This window comes from Myotis daubentonii, chromosome 15 (genome assembly GCF_963259705.1).
Source record: "Myotis daubentonii chromosome 15, mMyoDau2.1, whole genome shotgun sequence".
Classification (NCBI taxonomy): domain Eukaryota; kingdom Metazoa; phylum Chordata; class Mammalia; order Chiroptera; family Vespertilionidae; genus Myotis; species Myotis daubentonii.
Window position 1 is genome coordinate 38,507,362 of NC_081854.1, and position 26,618 is coordinate 38,533,979.

Below are 26,618 nucleotides of genomic sequence, written 5' to 3' on the forward strand. Positions count from 1 at the left end.
TTGTGGCCCCACCCCATGTTCCCATCTGTTGCTTGTGGGAGTGGGCTTCTCATGATATCACAAGAAAAAGAATTTTCTGAGAGGCACATGGGAGGATGAGATGTTGTAGAAAGCTTGCTTTCTGTGGAACCGAACCCGGAAGTTTCCAAGGTCCCATTTCCCTTCCTTCCCCCAAGAAAGAAGTGTAGCTATGGCTTCAGTAGGGCTAGAATAAAGCCAGTGTCCAGAGCTTCCATTCCATGTCTGCACAGTCCAATACAACATTAGGCTAGTGTGTGTTCGCAGCCGCAGCTCATCAGTCTGTTTTTATGTGGGGTTCATAGGGCCACATAGCTTGGAGAAAACATGGGTGAATGCAAGGAAAAGGAACAAGAAAGCCTCAAAGCCAAGAGTCACAAGAAAAGCAAACTCCTTTGTTTGAAGGATTATATATTCCCCTATTTTTGTGGGTTTACAGTGGCCCCACCCATTCTGGCCAATGACCTTTGTTCCCAGGTTTGATTGACAGGCACTTTCCCTAGTCACCCCAACTTCACTGGTTGTGTATCTATCTCCCATTTGTTGGAACCCTTCCCCCAATAATCTGAAGAATGGATTGGTGGTTCCCTGAAGAATGTGAAATTGCAGCTTCCTGGTGGCCATGTTTATAATGTCTGGCCTTTCTTTTGCTCCTTTCCTATTATTAATAACTAGCTAATTATAATGGTGTCAGTTTCATTGTCATCATCTTTGAGGAGATTATGATTGTATTGGAGTTGACCCATTGGCCAGGGTCAACCAAAAACAATTGCAGATATAATTTTCTTTTTAAAGTGCCCCTCTTCCCTCACAGACTTCCTCTTTATTGTCAGGTAAAATTATTTTCCTAGTACATGTAAATCATGAGTACCCCCTGAATTGTGTCAAATTTGATATAAACCAACATATTTTGAGTAACTATAATCAATATCCAGATACATCCAGATTGATCAGAATTCAGGCTTTATTATTGTACAATTGAAAGAACCAAAACATTATTCCAAGCACATGTAGTTAAAGTTTGCAGAGAATGATAATACAAAATACATTCAATATTTAAAGAAAAAAAATGATATTTGAAGAACAGAATATACTTAAAATTGTTTGCTTTTGAAGTACAGAATATACTTAAAATTATTTGCTTTTATAAAACCCATTTCTCCGAAGCCTAAACATTGTAATTTCATAGTAAGCAATGAAGTTATTTTACACAATCTAGTTAAATAATTTAATGGGAATAGCATTTGGCAGAATAAAAAATTGCACAGAGATGTGTCTCCAAAATAGTTTTATTGAAATCCAATTTTTAACCTCCAAAGATAGATTGCCCCTAATGGACTTAAATATATGATTATTGAAATATGATGTAAAAAAGAAATGAATATATATCTATATGTCTATATCTATATCTATATATCTATATCTATATCTAGGTAGATATAGATATAGATTATCCATCTTCAATTTCATAAAGGAAGTAGGATGCTAAAGCAATGAAAAATCAGACATTTTTTCTCTTTCCATTTTTTCATACAATCTGCTGCTCTTGTTCTGCCTTAAGGTTAGACATTCAAATTGGAAGTGGTAATGTAATGCTGGAAGGGGAAAATGACCAAATATGCTGCCTTATCATTTCCTGTCAGATCTTGATTGGGAATTAAAAAGAAAAAGTAGATGGGGAAGGGGTCTTGAAGAAAAAAATTAATGAGAATCTGAGGCATTCATGTTCTGACATGGTAGGCAAGATACAAGTTCTACCAGGCGATGTAGCAACTCCAAGAAAAGGGAATGGGCTAACAAGGCACTAAGGCTAGAATGGAACACATTGAGCATCAGACTAAAAAGGTTTTGGATTATATAGCACCTAGAATCTCTGATTTAGAGAATTCTCATTAACAAAATATAAATTAAACTTTCAAGAGAAGCTTGCTTTTCTGGCTATTGCATTTTTAATACAGACCTCGTCTATACAAGCGAGAGGGACTAAGAAAATGAGGATTTGAAGCCCATTTTGCAGAAGCCACTTTAACAGTGTGTACATAGCTGGATCATTATTTTCTGATCCCTCATGCCCCATGAAGGGAAAAATCACAATGAAACATGGTAGCAAAATTGGCTGATTCTTGTATTCCTATGGACAATTTAACTTATTCTTGAGAACCATTAGCCTATAAATCATGCTTGGAAGATGCATTTGAGAAGGATCTATTAAGGGATGATAAACTCACATATGTACCTCTTGCTGCTCCGACAGACCTCATCACTCCATTTGCCCTGAGCTGACTGGGAGAACAGGGCACAGTTTTCCCGCTTGCCACCATTAGGTTGTGCTCGGTCCCAGTTGAGGAAAGAGATGGCAATTCCATTGACATCAACAAACTTGCCTTCTGTGACCAGGTCATTGATGCCTAGCCAAAAGTCATTGACACCCGGCAGACTCCTTTTACCATAGTCTCGAAGGGCGTTGATTTCGTCTGAGTTTCTGGGGATTACCAGGGTCCCTCCTTTGGAAATACAGTCTTCATTGGCTTCATGGAAGTGTTTCGAGCCTTCCGAAGCAAGGTAGCATTTCTTGTGAAATTTTGTGCCTCGGAGACAGACTGTAAAGATGTGAGATTTGAAATATTAAAATGCTTTTTGAGTATAAGACATCCAGGACTGAACCTGGCAAGTACCAGTATATATTTGTGGAATGAATGATATGTGATGGTAATGCTAAATCAACATTTATTTACTGGAGATTTTGTATGTGGTGGACATTGTACATACAATGTACAAAAAGATAAATTTTGATCTTTCCCAAGCACTTTACTCATATAATAATCACAACAGTCCCACGAAGTGGCATTTTATTACTCCCATCTTTACATATCAGGATATTAAGGCTTAGAAAAGTTGTGATTTGCAACAACTTAGCATGTAAAAACATAACTTAGCATGAAAGATTACAGCTACACACACCCAGGTCTGTCCCTCCCTTAAAATATGGCCTTTCGCCTCATGATGCTTTGATATACACATGGTTGTTAGTTATTGTAGCTCCACTATGTGCTACAATTTCTTTGGGACTTTTAGAACTGGAATGATATTTCATAATTATTAAAAACAAAAACAAAAGCCTGAGTTTGTATAGAGAGAGACAGTGTTTTTCTTATGCAGATAACTCAGCCCTGCTATATACATTGTTTAGGTTATCCAGGATAAACCAAACATAAAGATAGATTAGGCAAAAAGCATGGGCGGATCAGGTTCTGACATTTACTAGCTTTGTAAAGCTTGGGCAAATTATTTAATTTCTCTGTGCCATAGTTTCCTCATCTGTAAAATGAGGATAATCACTATGGCAGGTATCTCATAAATTGTTAGAGGTTAATGTGCTCATGTAGGTGAAGCATTAATAAACTCCCCTTCTGCATGCACATTTGACCTTCTTTTAACTTTCTAATTCTGTTTCCCTGGAAACCTGATAACCAGGATATATCACCAGTGTTGCTAGGCAACATTGCTTATGGTAAAAAAATGACCTTGAATTGGTAACATGGATGGTCTGGGAGTTACAAGCACTTGATTGAAAGCTGTAACTTCAGTCTTCTCTGAAGGCTATAACTCTTATAATTTGGCAGGTCTCTTGTGGGACCCTCGAAGCTCTATTTTGAGTTACTATGAGAGTATTGTTCCCTGTGGGTATGAGCGTTGCAAGCCCAGGCTGTTCCTGAACCACCCAATGTGGCTCTCATTTCCTCACCCCTGTGAGCTCTGCTCAAGAAAGAAAGGAACGCCAGATGCTGCCCTCTATTGGCAAGCTCTGGTTCTAACCAGTGTCCTTCTATTTGCATTTGATGTACATGCCTGAGTCCTGTGGCCCTCTGTTTCACTGAATCTCAGCAGATCTCCCAATGAGCACTTAGTAAACATCCAATGAATGCTAATTATTTAAGGTAGTTAGTACTCGCTTCACTTCTGTTTCATTGCCTATAAGAGAAGACTTTTCAACGGACTTTTAAAATTGTATTATTGAAATGCCTATTTTTTTTTTTATCTCTATATAAAAGAAAGGAGGGGAAAATCAAGCTGATTTCCCAAACAGTCATCTCCTCAGCTTTTGGATCCTTTCTCCAAGACACATCTAGCTTGTCAATGTCTCTTTTAAAAATATGTCACCTAGAACTTGACATGCACTCTAGGTATGGTTTGAATTGCTAGGAAATCGCAATTTCCCCTCTACCTCCTTTGAGACAGGCATTGATGAGATGAGGTCTTACCTGTCTGCAGAGCCTGTATTTCCTTCAGGGCATTAACTTCTCTCCAGAGCTTTTCAACTTGAGTCTTTAGGTCTCCATCCTTTTCTGGGGATATTTTAGGGTGGGGTGGTAAGGGAGAAATAAAAAGCATATGATTAAAATAATATGAAAATAAAACAAAATAAACTGAAGCTTTGAAATCCAAAATCTAAGGCAAGGGTGGTTTTGATGAAATTGCGATCAGCGTACATGAAAAATAAAGCATGAAAATCAGTTGGCTGGGAAGATTCATAAGGGTTTGGTGGAGATAATAATACCAACAATACTAGAAGTTCCCTCTGTGCAATGGGCCTCCCATCTCTCTCTCCAGCCCCTTCCCATGCGACCCTCCCTCCACCAGGGTTCAGACCCCTTGACTCTCAGATGCATCCTACAGCAAGCTATCTCATCTTGGGATCCTTTCCTTTGGGTTCCTTATGCCTGGAACACTCTTACCCATCTTTTTGTTGAGTGTAAACATCTCTTCTTCTGAGAAAACTTTTCTGATTATCCTCTCTATGTTAGCATCCCAGTGGCTAATCTCTTTCCTTGAACCGTTATTTTTCTTCAAAGCACTTTATCCAATCTATAATTATTTAACTTAATTTTATCTGTCTTATTATCCAGGGTATTCCTTGGCACATAATAGGCACGCATAATGTTTGTTGAATGAATCAACAAAATTTCAGGACTGATGGAAACTGTCTTGGAGATTGACAGCTTAGGAGCTCTTCAAAGGCAGGAATTGTAATAAATCATATTAAAAAGTATTAAAAGCCACCGTACCCTATGTGCTAAGAGCTTCAGTATTTCAATATTCCTGTGAGATAGACACCATCACTGTCACCAAGAAATAGAGGCACGGACAGTTGAATTAACCTGCACAAGGTCACCCAGCTGGTAAGGTACAGAGTCGGGATTTGATGCTCACTGACTCCATTTCTTCCCATCCCTCCCATCTACTTTTGTACAGTGATTGCCTTCACCTGCTTGGTCTTTAACATGTGGTCTCGGGCAGAGAAGATGCTCAAAGCTTGACAGGGCCTGTCCTCAGATGCCTCCTTGTGGAGATGCCATATAGAGAATCTATGCTCTGTCCTGGGTTTTTCAAGTCAGTCCCAAATCCAAACACGCTGATCTCCATCCCCTTAAACATGTGCTTTGCAAGCCAGGTTTTTCCACATTTGGGTTAGGAAAATTCCTTCTGCGGTACTCAGAGGTGGCTCCCAGCTCTTTTTCACTTCATACTGCTCATCAGTTCTCAAAACATCCACTAGCTCAGCTCAGAAATAAATAGCCTAAGGATTTCCTCAGTGGGTCCATTCAATCCAGAATAAATATGTTCAGAGAACAAAACCATTGGCTGTTGGGGGCCAGGCTTGTAAAGACCTGAAGACTTGCTTCCAAGTTACAAATTGTCAACTCTGTACATGTTATTCCCCCATCCCTCTCACCTTCCTGCTCCATTCTATTTAAATAACTGACCTCCACAGAGAAGCTGTAAACATTATAATTAACATAAAGACACAAGAATTAATATTAGGCCCCTGGGAAATCATTATGGAAGTCACTATCCAGATGGCTTGGCTTCTGCTGCTGCTTTTGTGACAAATGTGAATGTTTTGTCTACAGTGAACACAGGGATCAACCATTTCACTGTAAAAATTACATTTTATTCATTACTGCAGCACATAATTTTTTGAGACCTATAAGGTAAGTACCAAATAAGCTTTTGTTTGGAACTAAATCACTCAATTGCCATTTTGAGTTTTTAAAAACAGACTTCTTTTTACTTTATTATTAGTGTTCTCCAAAATAGGTACAGTGTAGAAATGATGCAAAAATAATTTCCAGAAGAAATGACCACTAAACATATGAAAAATAGCTCAGCTTCATTAACAATCTAATAAATGCAAATTTTAAAGGGTTTTATTCTTTTGGTTAGGTTGGCAGGGCTTAAACTGATGGTATGATGTTGGGCTGACAAGGGGCAATCTCATACACTGAAGATGGGATCATAGATTGATGCTGTCATTTTGGGAGCCAGAAAGTGTGATTAACCAGAAATTTTGCTTCTAGCAATGTATCCTAACATCCTATCATGGGGATGAATATACTTATAGACAGTCCCTGATAGGATGTTTTAATTTATGATTTTTTTGATTTTACAATGGTGTGAAAACCATGTGCTTTCAGTAGAAACTGTGCTTCAAATTTTCAATTTTGATCTTTTCCTGGGTGAGCGTTATGTGGTATCATTGTCTCTTGTGATGCTGGGCAGAGGCAGATATTTTAGAGTATATACTGTGTTGCTAGCAGTTTTTTGTTTTGTTTTGTTTTTAATATTGTGTTATGAGCACATTTAAGGTCGTTTAGACTGTGTTACAGTATTTGGTAGACTAGGTGTAGTAAATGCATTTTCAACTTACTGTATTTTTTCTTTTTTAAAAAAATATTTTTATTGATTTCAGAGAGGAAGAGGGAGAGATAGAAATGTCAATGGTGAGAGAGAATCACTGATCGGCTGCCTCCTACTGGGGATTGAGCCCACAACCCAGTCATGTGCCCTGACCAGGAATCACACTGTGACCTCCTAGTTCATAGGCTGATGCTCAGCCACTGAGCAACACTGTCCAGGTGATATTTTTAATTTATGATGGGTTTATCAGGATGTTACCCCATCACAAGTCAGCGAGTATCTTTATGTGTGTACAAAGCAGTTCACTGAGGCACTGAATCAGAGATGGATTGAAAACCACACAGAAGTTCACCAAGAGAACAGATTAAATAAATCATGACCCATCTACACAGTGTGATATTATGCGGCTGTTAAAATGACTAAGGTTAGCTTTGTGTAGCTATGTATCTCTGAGTGTTAATAGATGAAATTAATTAGTTTGTCTGCCAGGCACTTTGCATAGCCAATTCTTATTTTGTTAAAAATATCAATTTTTAATTGTGCATTCAAAAAACCGTGAATATTAGCCAGTAGGTAATAGTGGCTAATTCTGTGGAGAGGATTGGGAGAGAGAAATAGCTTTCACTTTGATTTCATAAAGTGTTATTTACAGGTACTTAAAATAGTTTGAGGGTGTGAGAGGTTGGGGAGAGAACTAGTCTGCAAGTCTAGACTTACTACTTCATCTACTGTAGCATCTGCTTATTGGGACCTGATGGCAAAATTAGCACGAACTGCTTTCAGAGGGTGATATTTTAGGTGTGTACTCAGTCAGGAAAAAAAAGTGTGTGTTCGTGTGTATGTGTGTGTATGTGGGGGTTAAGGAAGGAGCTCTCTATGACCTGAACTGCAATTACTCCAGAAAAACCACACACACACACACACACACACACACACACACACACACACTCACACACTCACACTCACACTCACTCATACCCCTCCCCACACCCCTATTGGGTGGTGACCACATTGCACTCCCTCCCACTGGTGAGGAAATGCTGGCAACAAAAATGTGCCACATCACCCAGTACCTTCTCTCACCTCCTTCCCCTGCCCTCATCTTCAGCAATATACTGAATATACTGTACCTACGCCTGGGAAATATTTCAGTCTTTCATTAAATAAGATACCAGAGCAATATAATATTTCATAAGGAAAAAAGATTCCACTTAAGGAACCTTGCATCAGACTTAAATTGTATAAATAAATTCCTCTAGAAAAGTACACTTTATTATCATCAAAACACAACACAACACAAGCCCCCTTTCTATCCACCAGTCATCTGTGTTGTGTCACATCAAAACCAACCTTGTTGGTATTTGTGTGTGTGTGTGTGTTTTGTTAATAATGAAGTGCAACTGATACAGAAATAGTGTCATAATATTTACCTTAAAATATCCTGATATGAAAATGACTCAGAGGATGAGATAAAACATTACCCGTGTTTTCCCTTTTGCTTTGGTTTCAGTATGATGTAAATAAATTGCCATCATTTTTGTTCTTTGCAGCATTTGCTTTTTATCTCGTAACCTAATTCAAGCCCCCCAGAATTTGAGATTGCTCTTAGATTTAGTTTTGCATTAAAATGTCTTCAAATACTATATGACTTTGCTAGTTAAAATATGTTTAAGTCAAAGAGAGGTTCAATTTCTCTATGACAGGAAAAAGCTTAAATATATAGTATAGACCAGCCATGGGCAAACTACGGCCCACAGGCCGGATCCGGCCCGTTTGAAATGAATAAAACTAAAAAAAAAAAAAAAAAAGACCGTACCCTTTTATGTAATGATGTTTACTTTGAATTTATATTAGTTCACACAAACACTCCATCCATGCTTTTGTTCCAGCCCTCCGGTCCAGTTTAAGAACCCATTGTGGCCCTTGAGTCAAAAAGTTTGCCCACCCCTGGTATAGACTGTTCTTCTATAGCAAGATATGAAAATATATCTACATGGTAACCAGTGACAAAAAAAGAATCACAATTACTAATAGCTCTATCTTCTACTACACATTTAATAGGATCATAATTATTTCACAGTTACCTTTGAATAATGTCACATAATCTCTACGAGTGAAACTATATTCTATAATCAATATGTTCTACTTGACTCCTCATTCATAATACCAGATGTCCACATATCCCAATGATTCCCTCTAAAGAACATTCTATGTAATCCACTTGACAAAGGATATACAATATAGAATTTCTTTTTACATTATAAGAGCTTTTTATCACTGTAAAAAAACACACCCTTATTACATGATACTTTTAAATATCAAACTCTCCAAAGAATTAAAAGGTCATTCAGTCCCATGAAATGCCATTCCCATACGCTGGCATGGTACTGTCACCAGGCACAGTCTCCTGGAGGGGTTTGGAAATGAACATTGTCCAGGCCCTCCCCACCCCGAGCAAGCCCAGTATTTTACCTTTCACGCGGCGTTTGCTGTGCTTCCTGGCTTTGAATTTGGATGGGTGGCTGGTGGTCTGGTCCAGGAGTAAGGTGATAACCAGGACATAAATTACAAGTCCACTCTTTGCCATGGCTCCCGGGCAGGTCTGGTGGCCACTTTGCCAGCTCCTCTGAAGTAGCTAAGGGACAAGCAGACTGCACAGCTACATCTTGCTCTGGAATGCCAGGGGCCAGCTTTATAAAAGTGAGCTGGGAAGGCTGGCTGCCGTCCTGCTGACGAAATGTTTGAGTGCCTCGGCTGGCCACAGCATGAGGTGGCCCCTTGTTCTCCTTCCTCATGGCAGACGTTTTCTGTGTTAATATTGGTGCTACACTTCCTAGTTGACTTGCCTTTTCAGAGTGTATTAGAGTTAACTGAGGGATGAAGGGTTTTGCTTGTTTTCCCTTTTTTAAAAAATTTAAATTCCAGGAAGTTTGGGGGTCTCTGGGAAAACCTCAACATTTAAGTCTTTCATTTGGAGCTCTGGAGTTCACTTAAAGAATGTTCTGGGAAAGTGTTTGATTCCATTTTCAGGGCAAAAAATGACACACACACCCCCCACCCCACCCCAAAACAAGAAAGTTACTGTGTGTGTGTGTGTGTGTGTGTGTGTGTGTGTGTGTGTGTGTGTGAGAGAGAGAGAGAGAGAGAGAGAGAGAGAGAGAGAGAGAGAGAGAAAGAGAGAAAGAGAGAGTCCACAAAACCACCTGTGTGTCTATGCCCACTTGTGTGTGTACACAGCCCATATGCATCTAGGGAATGGTTTGCTTACAGGAAATAATGAAGATGGTTGAAATGGAGAGTTCATGATAAGATATAAGGCCTCCCTTTATAGGGGTTTCATGAATTTGTCAAGAATTACATCCTTGCCCTGGTTGGGTAGCTCAGTTGATTATAGCATCATCCAGATATGCCATGGTTGTGTGTTCAATGAGGATTGAATGCATAAATGAATGCATAAATAAGTGGAACAACAAAATTTATTTTTAAATATAGTTTTTTTTATTGATTTTAGAGAGGAAGGGAGAGAGACAGAGAGATAGAAACATCAATGATGAGAGAAAAACATTGATCGGCTGCCTCCTGCACACCCCCTACTGGGGATTGAGTCCTCAACTCAACTTGGGCATGTGCCCCTGACCAGAATCGAACCTGGGACCCTTCAGTCCGCAGGCCTATGATCTATCCACTGTGCCAAACAGGCTAGGGCTGGGACAACAAGTTGATGTATCTCTCTCCCCCTTCTTCCCTCTCTTTCTAAAATAAAAAAATAAAAATTATGACTTACATTCTTAGAGTGAAAAGAAAATTAAGATAGTGAATTATTTCCACAAGAATTAATGTAAAATATCAACTATAATTATCTTATGGGGGATCCCCAACTACCCAATAATTTTTTTCTTGAAACTATCCCAACCACTTAAATAATACTTTCAAGTGAAATATATAAATAATAGAGAAATTATGCCGGAGTTCATGTCCCAGCATCAAGAAGGGTTCAGGAATCTGGAAAAGGCTGTGCGCAGATGACATAGAAATCCAGAGACTAATAAAGAGTCCGGAGATGAGATATAATTTTGAAAGGCATTGGGGGTCAGAGGACCTTCAGCTAAAGGAATTGAAGACTCCCTCCTTGTCTAGGACCCTTGCTTTTATTAACACAATTTGTCCTAAGGCAAGGTGGAGATAATACACTTCAAAGGGTAAGGTTTCAAAGGGTACAGAAGCATTGTCAGTTTAGGGAATTAGCCTACGCTGTTCAATAACATGTAGATTAAGATGCCCTTTGACTGTCTGGCAGCCACAAGCAGTTTCCTATTCAGGTTTGGGGAAATGCCTTTAGCCATTGCCAACAGGTGACTACATGTGTGACTCAACCCTGTTGAGTCCCCAAGTTTCATCAACCTTTTGATGAAACTCTTAAAATTATGACATGCTAGAATTGGTTTTTGGCAAGAAATATAATGAAAAACTTTAACAATGGTCTATAAAGGCAAGTATTGGGAGCCAGATAGACTTTTGTATCAAAAGCAAGGGACTGCCTTATATATGTGACCAAGCTGGCGTAAGTTAGAACTCAGGGAAATGCCTCTATGGACTGACCCCACCACGCTGTTATCTGGAAAGACAGCAGGGCTTGAAGATTTTGGAAGGTCTGAAGGACCAAACTTATTTCAGCTTTTTTTTTTTTTTTTTTTTGAGACAATACAGGAAGAATCAAGCAGTGATTGATTCCTTCTGAATCTTAGTAAGGAAAACCACAGTCTAATGCATCTTTTTTTCCTCCCTTTTAAAGCCACGTTGTAATCTACCCACATATTTACACCAGAGGAAGGCCACTGATGTGGGAAAGTCAGATATAATATAGCAATGTAACTGTGAAATACAAAAAGTAAAGATTTTACTTATAATGCAAAATCCTTATATTGATATGGGCAATCTATGAGTAGGCATTTGAAAGCATTGTGAAAAAATGTTAAGCAGGGTTTACATTCTATTTTCACCCATTTATCAGCTGTGTAATTTTGGGCAATCATTGAACCTCTCTGAGCCTTCTATTATCTCAGTGATGGGGCTAGAAATGCTTACTTTACAGGGCTGTGGGAAAGATTAAATGAGATAATGGGTATAAGCACTTAGCACAATGTCCAGTGCTTAATAATAGCTGTAATATCCTTACCATCCTATCTAATAAAAGAGAAAAATGGTAATTGGCGTACGACGATACCCTTTTCATTGGCTAATCAGGGCTATATGCAAATTAACTGCCAACTATGATTGGCAGTTAACTGCCAACTAAGATTGGCAGTTAACTGCCAACAAGATGGCGGTTAATTTGCATATGTAGGCACAATGCAGGGAGGCCAAAGGGAAAGCAGGAAGAAGCCCCCTGCCACTGACAGTGATCAGAAACCCAGGGGGGAGCTAAGAGCTGGGGGGCAGGGCAAAGGCGGCCCTGGGGCCGCCTTTGCCCTGCCCCCCAGCCATGATCGGAGAATCAGGCGCCTTTGCCGCCCTGGCCAGTGATAGCAGGAAGTAGGGGTGGAGCCAGCAATGGGAGCTGGGCACGGTCGAAGCTGGCAGTCCCGGGAGCTAGGGGTCCCTTGCCTGGGCCTAAAGCGAAGCCCACGATCGCGGGGCTGATGCAGCTGCAGGTCCCCGCTGCTCAGGCCGGACACCTAGGCCAGAGGCGTTAGGCCTGGGCAGGGGCGGAGCCTGCAACAGCGGGGAGCTGGGGGTTCCCTGCCCAGGCCTGACACCTCTGCCGGAGGCCTCAGGCCTGGTCAAGGGGCCGATCCGGTGATTGGTGATCGGAGGGTGATGAGGGTCAACTCCTCTGGCCGAGGCATCAGGCCTGGGTGGGGGGCGGAGCCGGGGTTTGGGGGGATATGATGGTCCCCTTGCCCAGGCCTGAAGCCTGGGTCAGAGGCGTCAGGCTTGGGCGGGGGGTGGAGCAAGCGATCAGAGGGAGATGGGGGTCCCCTGCCCAGGCATGATTTTTGGGCCAGAGGCCTCAGGCCTGGGCGGGGGCCAGAGCCAGTGATCAGGGGGAGATGGGGGTCCCCTGTCCAAGCCTGACACCTCTGGCGGAAGCGTCAGGCCTGGGCAAGGGGCCGATCCTGCGATTGGAGGGTGATGGGGGTCAACGCCTGAGGGCTCCCGTATGTGAGAGGGGGCAGGCTGGGCTGAGGGACACTCCCCTCCCCACACACACCCAGTGCACGAATTTCGTGCACCGGGCCCCTAGTCCTATATAATAAAAGGGTAATATGCAAATAGACCCCAACAGCAGAAAGACTGGGAATGACTGGTCACTATGACACACACTGACCACCAGGGGGCAGATGCTCAATGCAGGAGCTGCCCCCTGGTGGTCAGTGCACTCCCACAGGGGGGGCTCTGCTCAGCCACAAGCCAGGCTGACGGCTGCCAGTACAGCGGTGGTGGTGGGAGTCTCTCCTGCCTCCTCAGCAGTGCTAAGGATGTCCGACTACAGCTTAGGCCTGCACCCTGCTGGCAAGTGGACATCCCCCGAGGGCTCCCGGGCTGCCAGAGGGATGTCTGACTGCCAGATTAGGCCCAATCCTCCGGGGAGCAGGCCTAAGGCAGCAGGTGGACATCCCCCGAGGAATCCCAGATTGTGAGAGGGCACAGGCCTGGCTGAGGGACCCCCTGAGTGCACAGATTTTTGTGCACCGGGCCTCTAGTGAAATATAATAGTATATACCATTTCTGGAATGCCGCCTCTTTTTAGTCTTCACAGCAAGCCTATGGGATAAGTAATCTCTCCATTTAATAGCTGATTAAAACTAACTGAGCCTCAGAAAAGTTAAGAAGATTTGGTCAGTGTCACTCAGATCCCAAGAGTGGAAGTAGAAATTAAAATCTAGATTTGATTGGCCCCAGAAGACCGCTCGCTCTTTTGCCCTGGGCTGTGAAAAATGTGCTTTGATTTGAATAGGAAAAAGGATCAATGTTTTACAATTGATCATACGATGGATCAAAAATGCTTCTTGCCAGCTTCTCAAACCCTTTGCTCTGAGATTTCAAAGTTACAGAATAGTGATAGAAAACTAATTATTTCTCTTGGACCTTTGATATGTGCTGTGTTCAAACTGAACTTATAAGAACAAGTTATCTTTTTTCTTCAAAATAAATCTATATTGTTTTTTCTTATTTCTTTTAATCTATATTGTTTTTAACCTCCTTTTCCTTACCAGGAAAGCCTCTGACACTTTTTTGATTTGTTTTCTTTTAGCCAGATCTTAGAGCACATGTTTTCTTATTAAAAATTAACAGACTTTATTTTTTTAGAGCAGTTTAGATTCATAGAAAAGTTCATCAGAAAGTAGAGAGGGCTCCCTTATATCCCCTCTCCCTGCCCCCACCCCCAATTTATCCAATTGTTAACATGTTGCATTTGTGTGGTATATTTATTATAACTGATGAATAAATATTGTTATATTATTATGATGATTAACCAAAGTCTATAGTTTATATTAGGTTTCCACTCTTTGTGCTGTACAGCTCTATGGGTTTTAGGAAATAAATGTATAATGTCATGCATCCACCATTACAATAGCATACAGAATAGTTTTGCTGAAGCCCACATTTAAAATTTTTGCTTTCAATTACAGTTTATATTCAATATTATTTTGTGTCAGTTTCGGGTGTACAGCATAGTGGTTGAACAATCATAGACTTTACAAAGTGTTCCCCTGATATTTCCAGTACCACCTGGCCCTAAACGTAGTTATTACAATACTATTGACAATATTCCCTCGGCTGTGCTTTACATCCCCATGCCTATTTTGTAACTACCAGTCTGTACTGATTAATCCATCTTTTTCATCTAGGCCCAAACTCCTGATGACTTTCTCCAGTTGTAGAGACCTTTGCCAACTTTGAGTCATATTAAAGTTGAGTCATATCATCCTTCCACCACCACTGTGTCTTTCCACGTGCTTTTTCTCTGTTACTATGTCCCACCCCTTTCCAAACTTGTACTCATTGTGTGTGTCTAAGTTAATACCATTTTGTATATGACTAAATCCCTCTTGTACTCCAGGTCTGAATTCAAAGGCCACCTTCTCAGACATACCTTCTCTATCTGCATAATCTAGGGAGGTCCTGTTTTGTCTTCCTCATCGAAGTATACTGATTCCTTTGTAGCCCTAATTGTAATTTGGGACTCATTTAAAAATGTATGTGCTTAATAGATTTCCTTCTTTCTGGCTAGGCTGTAAGTCCCGTAGGGCAGGGGCTGTGCCAGGTTAGCTCAGTTCTGTATATAGCACAGTACTGAGCACATAGTATTTGCTCAATAAATATTTACTAATGTGTGGCAGGACAGTTTTGCTTTTGCTTTCCTTTCTCCCCACCTCTGAGGCTCCAGCAATAAGACATTTGACCAAGGAAATAGCAACTTAACTCATGGAATAGTAAAGAGACCAAGACTCATTTGGCATAGTAACATTTGAAGTCATGCTGAAAAACCATCAGTCTTAGCATTGGGGAAGTTCTGATGGTTTTGTAGGTACTTGGCCATGAAACCAGATAGGGATGGGAACTTTCCTTTAACTTCTCTTCCTCCTGTGGAGGTTCCATATCCAGTTCTTCCTCCTTCAGGGAAAAAAACCAATGGAAGCTAAATGGCTACAAGATTGGCTAGAAGAGGAGGAAGAGGTGGGTGGGGATCAGAGGTAGAGTTGGATCTGAGAACATTTTCAAGGTAAGGAATTTTTGTCCTTGCCCCAGATGCCAATTGGCATCAGACATTGCCTCCCCATCACACATGGCCCTTTGGTTGAGCCCCCACCTCCAAAACCTCAACCAGAAAAGCAAGAAAAGAATTGGAGTGATCTTTAAAAAAATAACATCAAGAGCTATACACACATCAAAGATAACGGGGATGGGTGGCCCTTTCCCCACCTTGTCCTTAGAGAAGGCAGACTTCACCGGGTTTTCTTGGAGGCGGAACAATCCCTTTTTTGTGCAGCAGGATGATGTCACCAGCTCCTCTGCTGGGCCGGACCTGGGCTTCTGAAAGGGCTATTTAAGAAGCACATATTTATAGGCAGGGAATAGGAACTATAAAAATATTGCCTTTAGTCAAAAAGTGTTTTGGTAAGGATTTAAAAACTGTCACCAGGGTTTTACTTTCTTTAATGAATGGCTGTTTACAACACGTCCCCTGACCATCCTGTGTAATTGGTGTATTTATTCTCCCGGTTGCTATTTTAGCATTGCTCTAAGCAGTTCTCCGTGTCAAATTCTAACAAACAAGTCTCTCTGGCTTCATTGCTGTCTGTCTGTTAATATTCAAGGCTGACTATGTTTGGAGGCTGTTCCAAGGTTCACAGGCAGCATTTAGTGGAAGTAATAGGACTGAACTTGAATACGGGACAAACCACCTGAAATGCTTGGAGGCAAGGTTGATATGGTATATGTGCAAGTCGCCCACTTTCTACTTAGGGCTATTGCTTGTAGCTGTGACTGGCAGACGTGTCAGGGCATTTGAGTAGAAGGCTGGGACAGGTCTTAGGGAAGCGGGTTCAGAGACTCTGCTAAAATGGGGCAGTACTGAATATAGGTAAAGAGCAATGACTAGGATAATTTGGACTTAAAATTAAGATCTGTTGTTTATCAGTTTTGTGACAATGGTCAGACTTTGTCATCTCTCTGCAGCTGGGTGTCTGTCTTGTGGAATGGTTGGGAAAATTGGAGCATGTCTGTAAAACATTCAAGTTACATCCTGTCACAGTAGATAAACAATCAAAGGGAACTAGGGCTTCCCTCATATCCATACCCATACAAGGTCCTCAGAACCACCGTTGCTCTGACCCCAACCCTGCAGATTTGGTCTCATTTGCACCCACACCGGACATACTTCTATCATAGAACTTCTAAACACCATATACTTATTTTATATTTGTCTCCCCACATTTGTCACAGTGGACATGGATCTTGTCTTAGTCGCTTCTGATTTACTGGGCCAGTGCTGTCTGACAGTGGCTAGTGGCTACCACATTGGATAGCATAGTTTTCGTGCCTAACAAAATGACTAATGCTTAATGAACATTTAATAAATACGTTTTACATAAAATGGTTCACTCATGTGGATTTGGAGTAAAGAGAGTGGTGATTTAGATTCAATTAATCTCCTCTCAACTACTGTGCTAGGATTTTCCATCTAAGTCCAGTAAGGAGGGCATTGTTATCCCTGTTTGATGGTAGATGAGACTTAGCTTTGGAGAGTAAAGTGACTTAGGATTCTCTACTTCTTCTAAGTGTTGGTCAGACGTGGGTCTCCCACATCGGAGCTCAGCTGAGCTGTGAGGCCCACCTGGTGGTAAAGGGGATTTGGAGCTTCATGGGTTCACCTAGGACAGTGATGGCGAACCTTTGAGCTCGGCGAGTCAGCATTTTGAAAAACCCTAACTTAACTCTGGTGCCGTGTCACATATAGAAAATTTTTGATATTTGCAACCATAGTAAAACAAAGATTTATATTTTTGCTATTTATTTTATATATTTAAATGCCATTTAACAAAGAAAAATCAACCAAAACAATGAGTTCGCGTGTCATACGTTCGCCATCACTGACCTAGGAGGTCAGTGTGGATATTTCTGGTAAAATTGGGGTGGTAGGGTCAGAACAAAGGAATCCCAAGTTTGGGAGAGACAAACCTCTGCTTTGAACACTTCCCATGATGAAGAATCCTCTTCCCTGGAAGGCAGCCAGTTTAATTGTGAAAAAGTTGGGCCTAACCCAGAAGACATCCCTCCTTCTCCTCCACATCTTCTCCCCTCTTCTTGTGACCAGCCTTCTTTCTTGGCAGCCTTTCTTGGCAGCCTGTAAGGAGAGATTTCTGCTCCCTGTTTAATTCATGAATGCCCCCTGGCATTGCTGTGTCTGACCTGCCTGTTTCACTATTTCCATCGTCGCTCTGCTTTCATTGGGCTCTTCCTAATGGCAGTTATAGTGGCCTCTGCCTGCGTCCCCCGGCTTCTGCTTTAGGCCTTTGAGCTGGTTTCTAGTGTGTGGTGTCATCCTGAATTAGCTTCCTCCTTTTTTCTAGGATCAAGTGTTCTTCTGGCTCCATCTGACCCATTCTTCTGCATCCTTTTGCAGCGACTGCATCCTTGGCTGCAAACAGTCAGGCACCTCACCTACGTCCTTATATCCCAAGCAATTAGCACAAATGATATTCTGCAGTGGGAATTGCACAAATGATATTCTGCAGACCTGGCGTTGAATTGGGGCTCTCATTTACCAGCTGTGTGATTTGAGTGAGCCAATTAACCTCTCATATTCCTATAAATTGGGCATCATAATGAGTATTTGCCAATATTATTGGGAAGATTAAAAATATGCCCTAAAAACAAGCAGTATTGTTAGTGGCTGATAGAGAACAGATATTTCATATGTGGACTTACTGTTAATAAAATGAGCCATTATTAGCACCATCATTATTATAATAATGTCCTAACTCTTAATGACTTCACCATGAAATTGTTCCTCTCCAGCCACCCCGCCTGGCCCCGCTGGTCCCCCTGTGTCCTGTCCTCCGAGCACTCAGTGCAGTAAACAGTGCATTTTTTTAAGGAAGGCAAATATTCCGTTGCCCTGTTTTCTCTAGGTGTGCCAGCTCTCCCAATTTATTGTGAGTTTTGCCTAGCCCCTGCTGCCAAGATAGTCCAAGAACACAAATAAGTCAGTATTCACCTCCCTTCTACTGAGAGCAAGGGCAGCCCGCAGTGGAAAACCTTCATAATTCCCCTCTGTGGGCCTCCGAAGGTTGGACTTGGTAGAAAGAGTTTTCGGCCTTCAGGTAACGACAGGGAGCTCCTTGTTCTTCCTTGCCGTTCAGAGGTTTGCAGACTCTGCCTGTGCTTGGAGCACGAGGACTGCAGCCTGCAGGGCAAACCATTGAGAAGGTCTGCCTTTCTGGGTACGAAACAAATTTTCCAAGTATAAATCCATGGCCTTTTTACTGGTGAAAATTAGTGACAGAACTAAAGTCATCGTGTGTTCCCCTTGAGCTGGCTCAGAGAAACAGTCACGCTATTCCTTTGGTTTAGATACATCAGAGGGGATTGCTTTTGGTCACCTTTCCAGGAAGCGTTTCCTGCAGCGGAAAGCCTGAATGGGGAAACTGAAATTGGCCTTACTGGGTAAACCAAGCACACTGTGTCCATGATATCTGTTCCTCATAAAGAATAGGAAAAGGAACCAAGTATTTAGATAAATTGTATGTATAAGGCGCTATATAGTTACATTTCTTTTGAATCTGAGCTTAATGAAGAGGGGAAGAGAATCAGAAGGTGGGGAGGATGGAAACATTGAAGCAAGTTTGGTATTTGGACAAGTTGGTCTTAAGGTGTTCGTGGGACTCTCAGCTGAATGTGTCTAGTGGATGATGGGAAATAATATTGGACACTTGAATGAGGTAAAAAGAGTTGAATGAGTGAATTAATAATTTATTAGTAGAGAATTAATGATAGAGTAACAGTGGGAAACCAATGATGGGTATGAAGCCAGGATATTTTATATGGAGAAAAGGGGAAGATCAGAGACACATCCATGGGGTCCCAGATATTTAAGGAGTGGGTGGAGACTGGACAAGGATTAAGTGGTTGGGAAAGCTAGTGAGAAGTTAGTTGCATTTACTTTTAGTGATTCAACAAACATTTTTTGAACCTAAGATGAAGGTTCATAGGGAGAAGGGAGGACAGAACTGGCAAATATGTCAAAGAAGTAAAATAGGAAAAAGACTAAAATTTATCTCGGGAGTTAGAAAATGACTTCAAACAATTTCTGTAATGCATTAGTCATGAAAGTGAGGAAAATAGTAAGTAGAGATTATAAAGTTAAATTTTAATAGCTCTTTTGTAGGGAGGTTTCAGGCTCCGAGCAGAATTGAGAGGAAGGTATAGAGATTCCCTGTACCCACTCCTAGCATTTTGGGTGTGGATGGGTAGGGTGTGGTTGTGTGCAAGGGGGCAGGGCAGTCTGTCCCTCTGCAGTCTTTTGATCTAGTCCTTGCTGCTGTCCCTTCCCTAGAGACTCAGGTCCAGAGCCACAATCTTGCATGTACCTCACTCTTAATGCAGGACTATGCTGGCCACAGGGCCACACACATCCTCACCCACAGGCTGGTGGGCAGAAGGTGGCTCCCACCACAGGCTCCGTGCTAAAATGGCTGGGTTGGGTGGTGGTTACAGCTGAAGATTCTGGAACCAGACTACCTTGGTGAGTATCCTGGCTTTATGACTTTTAAGCTGTGTGCTGTTGCTGTGGCATCTCCTATCTCCTAGGGCCATGGTTGGCAAACTGCGGCTCGCGAGCCACATGCGGCTCTTTGGCCCCTTGAGTGTGGCTCTTCCTAAGCCTTAGGAGTACCCTAATCAACACTAATAAAAGAGAAAAATGGTAATTGGCGTACGAGCTACCCTTTTCATTGGCTAATCAGGGCTATATGCAAATTAACTGCCAACTAAGATTGGCAGTTAACTGCCAACAAGATGGTGGTTAATTTGCATATGTAGGCACAATGCAGGGAGGCGAAAGGGAAAGCAGGAAGAAGCCCCCTGCCACTGACAGTGATCAGAAACCCAGGGGGGAGCTAAGAGCTGGGGGGCAGGGCAAAGGCGGCCCTGGGGCTGCCTTTGCCCTGCCCCCCAGCCATGATCAGAGAATCAGGTGCCTTTGCCGCCCTGGCCAGTGATAGCAGGAAGTAGGGGTGGAGCCAGCGATGGGAGCTGGGCACGGTCGAAGCTGGCAGTCCCAGGAGCTAGGGGTCCCTTGCCTGGGCCTAAAGCGAACCCCACAATCGTGGGGCCGCTGCAGCTGCGGGTCCCTGCTGCCCGGGCCAGACGCCTCAGCCAGAGGCGTCAGGCCTGGGCAAGGGGCTGATCCTGCGATTGGAGGGTGATGGGGGTCAACGCCTGAGGGCTCCCAGTACGTGAGAGGGGGCAGGCTGGGCTGAGGGACACCCCCCCACACACACACCCAGTACACGAATTTCGTGCACCGGGCCCCTAGTTAAGTTAATAACAACGTACCTACCTATATACTTTAAGTTTAAAAAATTTGGCTCTCAAAAGAAATTTCAATCGTTGTACTGTTGATATCTGGCTTTGTTGACTAATGAGTTTGCCGACCACTGTCCTAGGGAGAGAAGGTGTAACAACAGTAGCTACCTCCTAGGTGGAGATTAAATTAGTGAGTACACATGCTAGCTTGCAGCAGTGCCTGTCCAACGGCAAATGTAACAATGCTTATGAAATAGATGGGGATGTTGAGTGGTTCTAACCCAGGGTGGGGTTCATTTTCCAGTTAAGCAGTGGTTCTCAACCTTCTGGCCCTTTAAATACAGTTCCTCATGTTGTGACCCAACCATAAAATCATTTTCGTTGCTACTTCATAACTGTAATGTTGCTACTGTTATGAATCATAATGTAAATATCTGATATGCAGGATGGTCTTAGGCGACCCCTGTGAAAGGGTCGTTCGACCGCCAAAGGGGTGACGACCCACAGGTTGAGAACCGCTGATTGTCCCAAAGCCTCTGCTGGGAGCCTGGCAGCCTGATACTTCCCTAATATGATAGGGAATATGCCGGAGGCCTGTCCATCCTTGTTGCTTGACACAGTCGCTTCAGGGAAAAAACATCTGCACAGCATATGTTTCAAGGGACCTGGCATACTGTTCTTAATATGTTTGCTCCCCTTCTTAGCACTATGTGTTCTAACCAGGGCCACCTCCCCGAGAAAGGTTGTTTCCCCAGGTGGGGATGTTTCCCTGGAGTTAGGGATTAACAGGAATAAGGAAGAGAATAAATCAGTAAAACCCTTTAACTAAGTGCCAGGCGGGTAGTTAATCACTTTAACTACAAACAATCATGCTTAAGCTACATAATCTTTACTTAGGATAATCTCCTTCAGTTACTTCCTTGTAGCTTAACAGAACAGTAGAGTAGTGACCTTGGAATGGAGATAACAAATGCCCCAACCTTTGGAATAGAATGGATAGGATTAAAATCAACAGAACTAGATGGAGATGGGATTTTTGGCAAAGGTCAGATAAGAAACTATGGACATGAAACAAGGAACTGTAGAGGGTCAAGGGAGGACCCAAAACATACCATGATGTGATTATAGAGGCATACTTATAGGATCAAATGATATAAATACAGATGTAACAGGAGAATAAAGGGAGAACCCAACTATGCTGATCATCTGAACACTGTCTCCGGCTCCTTCATTCTTCGCCGACTATGTCCACACCTTTGGGAACCCCTGGACCACTGGGGCTGGACCCTGGCAGCAATAGGGGCTGGTTGATGGTTCAGAGGAACCCTGCTCTCTCTGTCATGTAGAAGCCTTGGGCAGGTCTATAGTAGCTTTGTAACAATCAAAGTTATTACACATTGTTTTATTTATTTATTTATCCATCCTCTCCTGAGGATATTTTTTTTCATTGATTTTTAGAGTGAGTGGAAGGGAGGGGGAGAGACAGAGAGAGAAACATCAATGTGAGAGAGACACAAACATCAGTGTGCGAGAGACACATCAATTGGTTGCCTCCCAAATGTGCTCCAACTGGGGCTGGGTCGAGCCTGCATCTGAAGTACGTGCCCTTGACTGGAATTGAACCCAGGACCCTTCAGTCTGCAGGCCGACTCTATACACTGTGCCAAACTGGGTAGGGCTATTCATTGCTTTAACGGATACTTAATATTTCATGTATCTTACTTTACGAAAGTTTCTCCAGTTCTTCCCTATAAATAATGATGAGGTAAACACATTTGTGTGCTCATCTTTTCTTATATATTCTAGGTTATTTTCTTAGGACACACTGTTTTATAAGCGGACTTACTGAAAGGCATTGTAGTCTAATGCTTAACAACAGAGACTTGAGCTTGGATTTCTTGGGATCAAATGTAGGCTCTGCCACCAGATCTTAGATCATGGATCAATCTCCCCACATCTTGGTTTCCCAATCTATAAAACAGGAGACAGTAACAGTACTTAAAATATAAGGTTAGCCCTAGCCGGTTTGGCTCAGTGGATAGAGTGTCGGCCTGTGGGCGAAGGGTCCCAGGTTTGATTCTGGTCAAGGGCACATGCCCAGGTGGTGGGCTCGATCCCTAGTAAGAGGCAGCCGATCAATGATTCTCTCTCATCATTGCTGTTTCTATCTCTCCCTTCCTCTCTGAAATCAATAAAAATATATATTTAAAAAATAAAAGATTATTGTGGGGCTTAAATAAGTTAATACTTGTAAAGCATTTAAGGCAAGCTTGGCCCATAGTAAGCATTAATAAGTAAAATTAATAGTATTGGGCTAAGGGGGGTGAATATTTAAGGCTCTTGATACCTATTGCTCATTATATTTGATGGGGAGGAGAAGCAGGTCTTGGCTTGTCTCCTTCCCAGAAGGAGGCATAGTGATTAGATTGGGTCAGTTTTATACGACATAGATTCGGCTGTGTGGACCAGCGGGCAGGGTCACTGATTCTTAAAACGCTTCCACATGGAAATAGCTCGTTCTTTCTCTGTGCCTCTCTCCATAAGCATGTCTGCTCATCTCTTTGTTCCTCTATAATATGCAACTGGATGGAGGGTGTTAAGGCCCTGAGATGTGGGTCTCATCTCAGAAGCTCCTAAATTTTGGGCATTTCTCTGTGTTCCAGCCCCGTATACTGCAGAATGCTCTGTAGTAGAGTTTGGGAAACAAGCTCTGTACTAACCAGGTAGGTCCGTGTGTCCACTCTTCATTGTACCTTGTACATGGAGAAGGAGCATTGGGTGGGCCAAGGCAGGATTCAGGTGTTTCTGTGCTCCCTGACCATAATATCCTATATAATAAGAGACTAATATGCAAATAGACTGGAACAACCGAACAACCAGTTGCTATGATGTGCGCTGACCACCAGGGGCATGTGCGGAACATGATGGGCATTGGCCACAGCGGGATGGTGGAGCAGGTAAGCAAGGACACCAGACCAAGGTGAGGCACCAGTCACTGTCATCCGGGCGAGCCTCTGGTAGTTACTGAAAATTCTTTGCTCCCATGTGCCGTACCCGCTCCAGGTGCTAGAGCCACTGCTCACACCTGCTGCCAGTGCCCAGTGCTGGTCCCGATCATTTGGCGCCATCAGCGGGTGCGAGCGGCAGCTGCTGGCCCTGATCACCCTTGAGGGCTTCTCTACCTCCCCCTGCTCCTGAGGGGCGATTGGGGAAGCAGCCACTGCTTTCACCCACTGCTGGCGCCAGCCCCACTCGCACCTGCTGCTGGCACTGGCCCCAATCGCTCTGAGTCATCAGCAGGGCCAGCGCCATCAGCGTGTGGGAGCGGCGATGGGAGTGGGGCTGCCTGCAGACAGGGGACTGGGGCCGCAGTGGGAGGGGCCAAGTGGAAGGGTGGAGGACGGGCCGAGACCTGCCCCCGTGCCTATTGCAGCCTTGCGGCCCACAGTTCCTTTCAAGGTGATGAATTCGTGCACTGGGCCCCTAGTCATATAATAACAACCCCAAATGCCATCATCATACATAACTCTGTTGAAAAGGGATGCACCCATTTTCCCACCAGGAAACAATATGCAAAAGGCAGCTTTCCATTTTAGATCTTTTCTTAGTGCTGAGGAGAGGTCCCTTGGGTTAAGAAGGGAGACAAGGGAGACGGTGGGATTAATGGAGAGTTGTGCTGGTGCCTAGGAAACTGCTCTTTTTCTCAGAGGCAAAAGCTTTTAGGGCTTTGGAATATGAACCAGCTTTTCTTTCCCTTCAGGAAACCACTAGCACATCCATTTTGAATGTCTGGTAAACAGTGAAGGAGTCAGTGTTTTATGAATGTCTAGTTTTCATCTCAGGAACCTTTTTCAGCTTCTCCTTTCCTCTGATGAGCTGGGGACATCCAGTTTGCATTGGATACATTTTTTTGCTGAAGGGTTCCTTCCAGTGGAAACCAGACAGGAAATATTCCCAGAGCTTGGCTGCTTGGGTGTGGAGACAGCAAGTCCAGGAGACAGCCTGATGTCTCTGAAAGACCCACATTCACCACGCCCGCTTCCGTCTGTAGTTTATTTCTGCCCAAGGAGACTAGGCCATCCTCCAAAATATATACCAGATAGCTGGGATTGTTGTTGAAAACCAGTACGTGCCTTAAGTATCCCTTATGGGAAATAAAGGAGCAGATGGTCCTGGCTTTGGTCTATTGATAGTAGTTTGGAAGGAGTAAGCAAAATAATTGTTTCTAATAACCAAAAATTGAAAGAGGATTATTACAAAGGGAGTAATCGAGTGCTCATTAACCTTCTATGCCATCATTAAAATTCTGTTGTGAAAGAATACTGGTCGACATGGAAAAGGCCCATAGTCTATTTCTAAAGAGGGAAAAGCAGTTATAAAATAGAACTTATGGGTTAGGGAGTAACAGGTGTGTATGTGGGTATCTGCATAGATTAGGGATAGATCAAAATGGCAATAATGATTACGTTGGGGATGCTGAGAGTTTTTTCTTTTTGGTTTCCTAAGTCTTCTGTAAAACATACATGAATAATTTAAATGTAAACCTTTTACTGAAGTATCTAACACACATACGGAAACATGCACAAATGGTAAATATGGCTGTGCTACTAGTACCAAGATAAAATAAGCAGGACATCCCCAGCGCCCCAGAAGCTTTTTTGTGCCCTGTCCTAGTCATTGTGCCTAGTAAGCCACTGCAGTGACTTTGGAAGATGTCAACTCAGCCTGGCCCAACTCTGATTCCAAGAACTCCCCTCCCTTATGTTTTGAATTATGCTGAGGCACCAGCTTTCCCTGTAAGACTCCCACATCATCACAGTAGGACTCAGGGGTTCCGGCTCATGCTCACGGGTTCTAGCTCATCTTCCTTTTCTCCCACTTTACTTCCATGTTCCCTTTTCCACAGCCAGCTCTGTGGAACTCAAGCTCCAGCCTCAGACACGAAGACTACAGCTTTACAGGGACAGTTTCACCAGCTTCCATAATTACATCAGACCAAATCCCTTAATAAACCCTTTAGTATGTGTATGTGTATGCACACATGTATATCTCCTAATGGTTTTGCTTCTCTGATTGAACCCTACCTGATATTAGATTTAGAAGGTGAGTGGCAGTGGTCAGTCTTCAAGATGATTCCCAGCATCACTTGTTGGTGTTCACCACTTGTGGAGTCCCCTCCCGTGGGCAGGACTGGCCCGTGCCACTGATAGGATATGGTGGAAGTGGTAGTATGTGACTTCCCAGATCAGATAATTAATGACATTGCAACTTTCATTTCTCTCCCTTGGACTCCTTGCTCTGGGAGAAGCCAGCTGCCATATCATGAAGACATTCAGCTGGCCCTATGGAGAGGTCCACCCTGACCCAGAACCACCCAACTCAACCACTCTCAAATTCCTGAATTACAAAATCTATGTAAAATAATACATGTACCGTGTTATTGTGAGTTGCTAAGTTTTGGGGTAATTTGCTATACAGCAGGAGACCCACAGAACTGTGAGTAAATGAAATGGTTATTATTTAAGGCCCCTATGTTTTGGGATGATTTGTTACCTAGCAACAGCTGTAAAAATCCTTCCTAAAATCCTGATAGTCATGCTACAAATCTGAATCAGTTAGGGGCATGTTCTGCTACAAGTAACATCATCTTGAACAAATGAGGTGGGTGGTGGTGGGGGTACCTTCTTCTTATGTAATAAGAAATCTAGAGGGACATATTCCAGCATGGGCTCCACAGCTCAACGTTTGAGTATCAGTTCTAGGTTCTTTGCGATTCTCTAGGCCAGTGGTTCTCAACCTTCTGGCCCTTTTAATACAGTTCCTCATGTTGTGACCCAACCATATAATTATCTTCATTGCTACTTCAT

At 42.8% G+C, this 26,618-nt stretch overlaps 1 protein-coding gene across 1 annotated transcript; it reads right to left on the reverse strand.

Moving 5' to 3' along the window:
- Window positions 1–1,032: 1,032 nt before the first annotated feature.
- Window positions 1,033–9,375, reverse strand: CLEC3A (C-type lectin domain family 3 member A). Its single transcript, XM_059665541.1, has 3 exons — window positions 9,190–9,375; window positions 4,281–4,364; window positions 1,033–2,618 (listed from the first exon to the last, which is right to left on the reverse strand). The coding sequence occupies exons 1-3, from the start codon at window positions 9,302–9,304 to the stop codon at window positions 2,227–2,229; spliced, it is 591 nt and encodes a 196-aa protein (XP_059521524.1). The 5' UTR covers window positions 9,305–9,375; the 3' UTR covers window positions 1,033–2,226.
- Between the last annotated feature and the right edge of the window lie 17,243 nt (window positions 9,376–26,618).

Coding starts and splice junctions, on each gene's coding strand:
- CLEC3A (XM_059665541.1), bottom strand. CDS start 9,304: ATGGCAAAGAGTGGACTTGTAATTTATGTCCTGGTTATCACCTTACTC. Junction 4,365..9,189: donor CAGCAAACGCCGCGTGAAAG/GTAAAATACTGG, acceptor AAATATCCCCAG/AAAAGGATGGAGACCTAAAG. Junction 2,619..4,280: donor AATACAGGCTCTGCAGACAG/GTAAGACCTCAT, acceptor ACATCTTTACAG/TCTGTCTCCGAGGCACAAAA.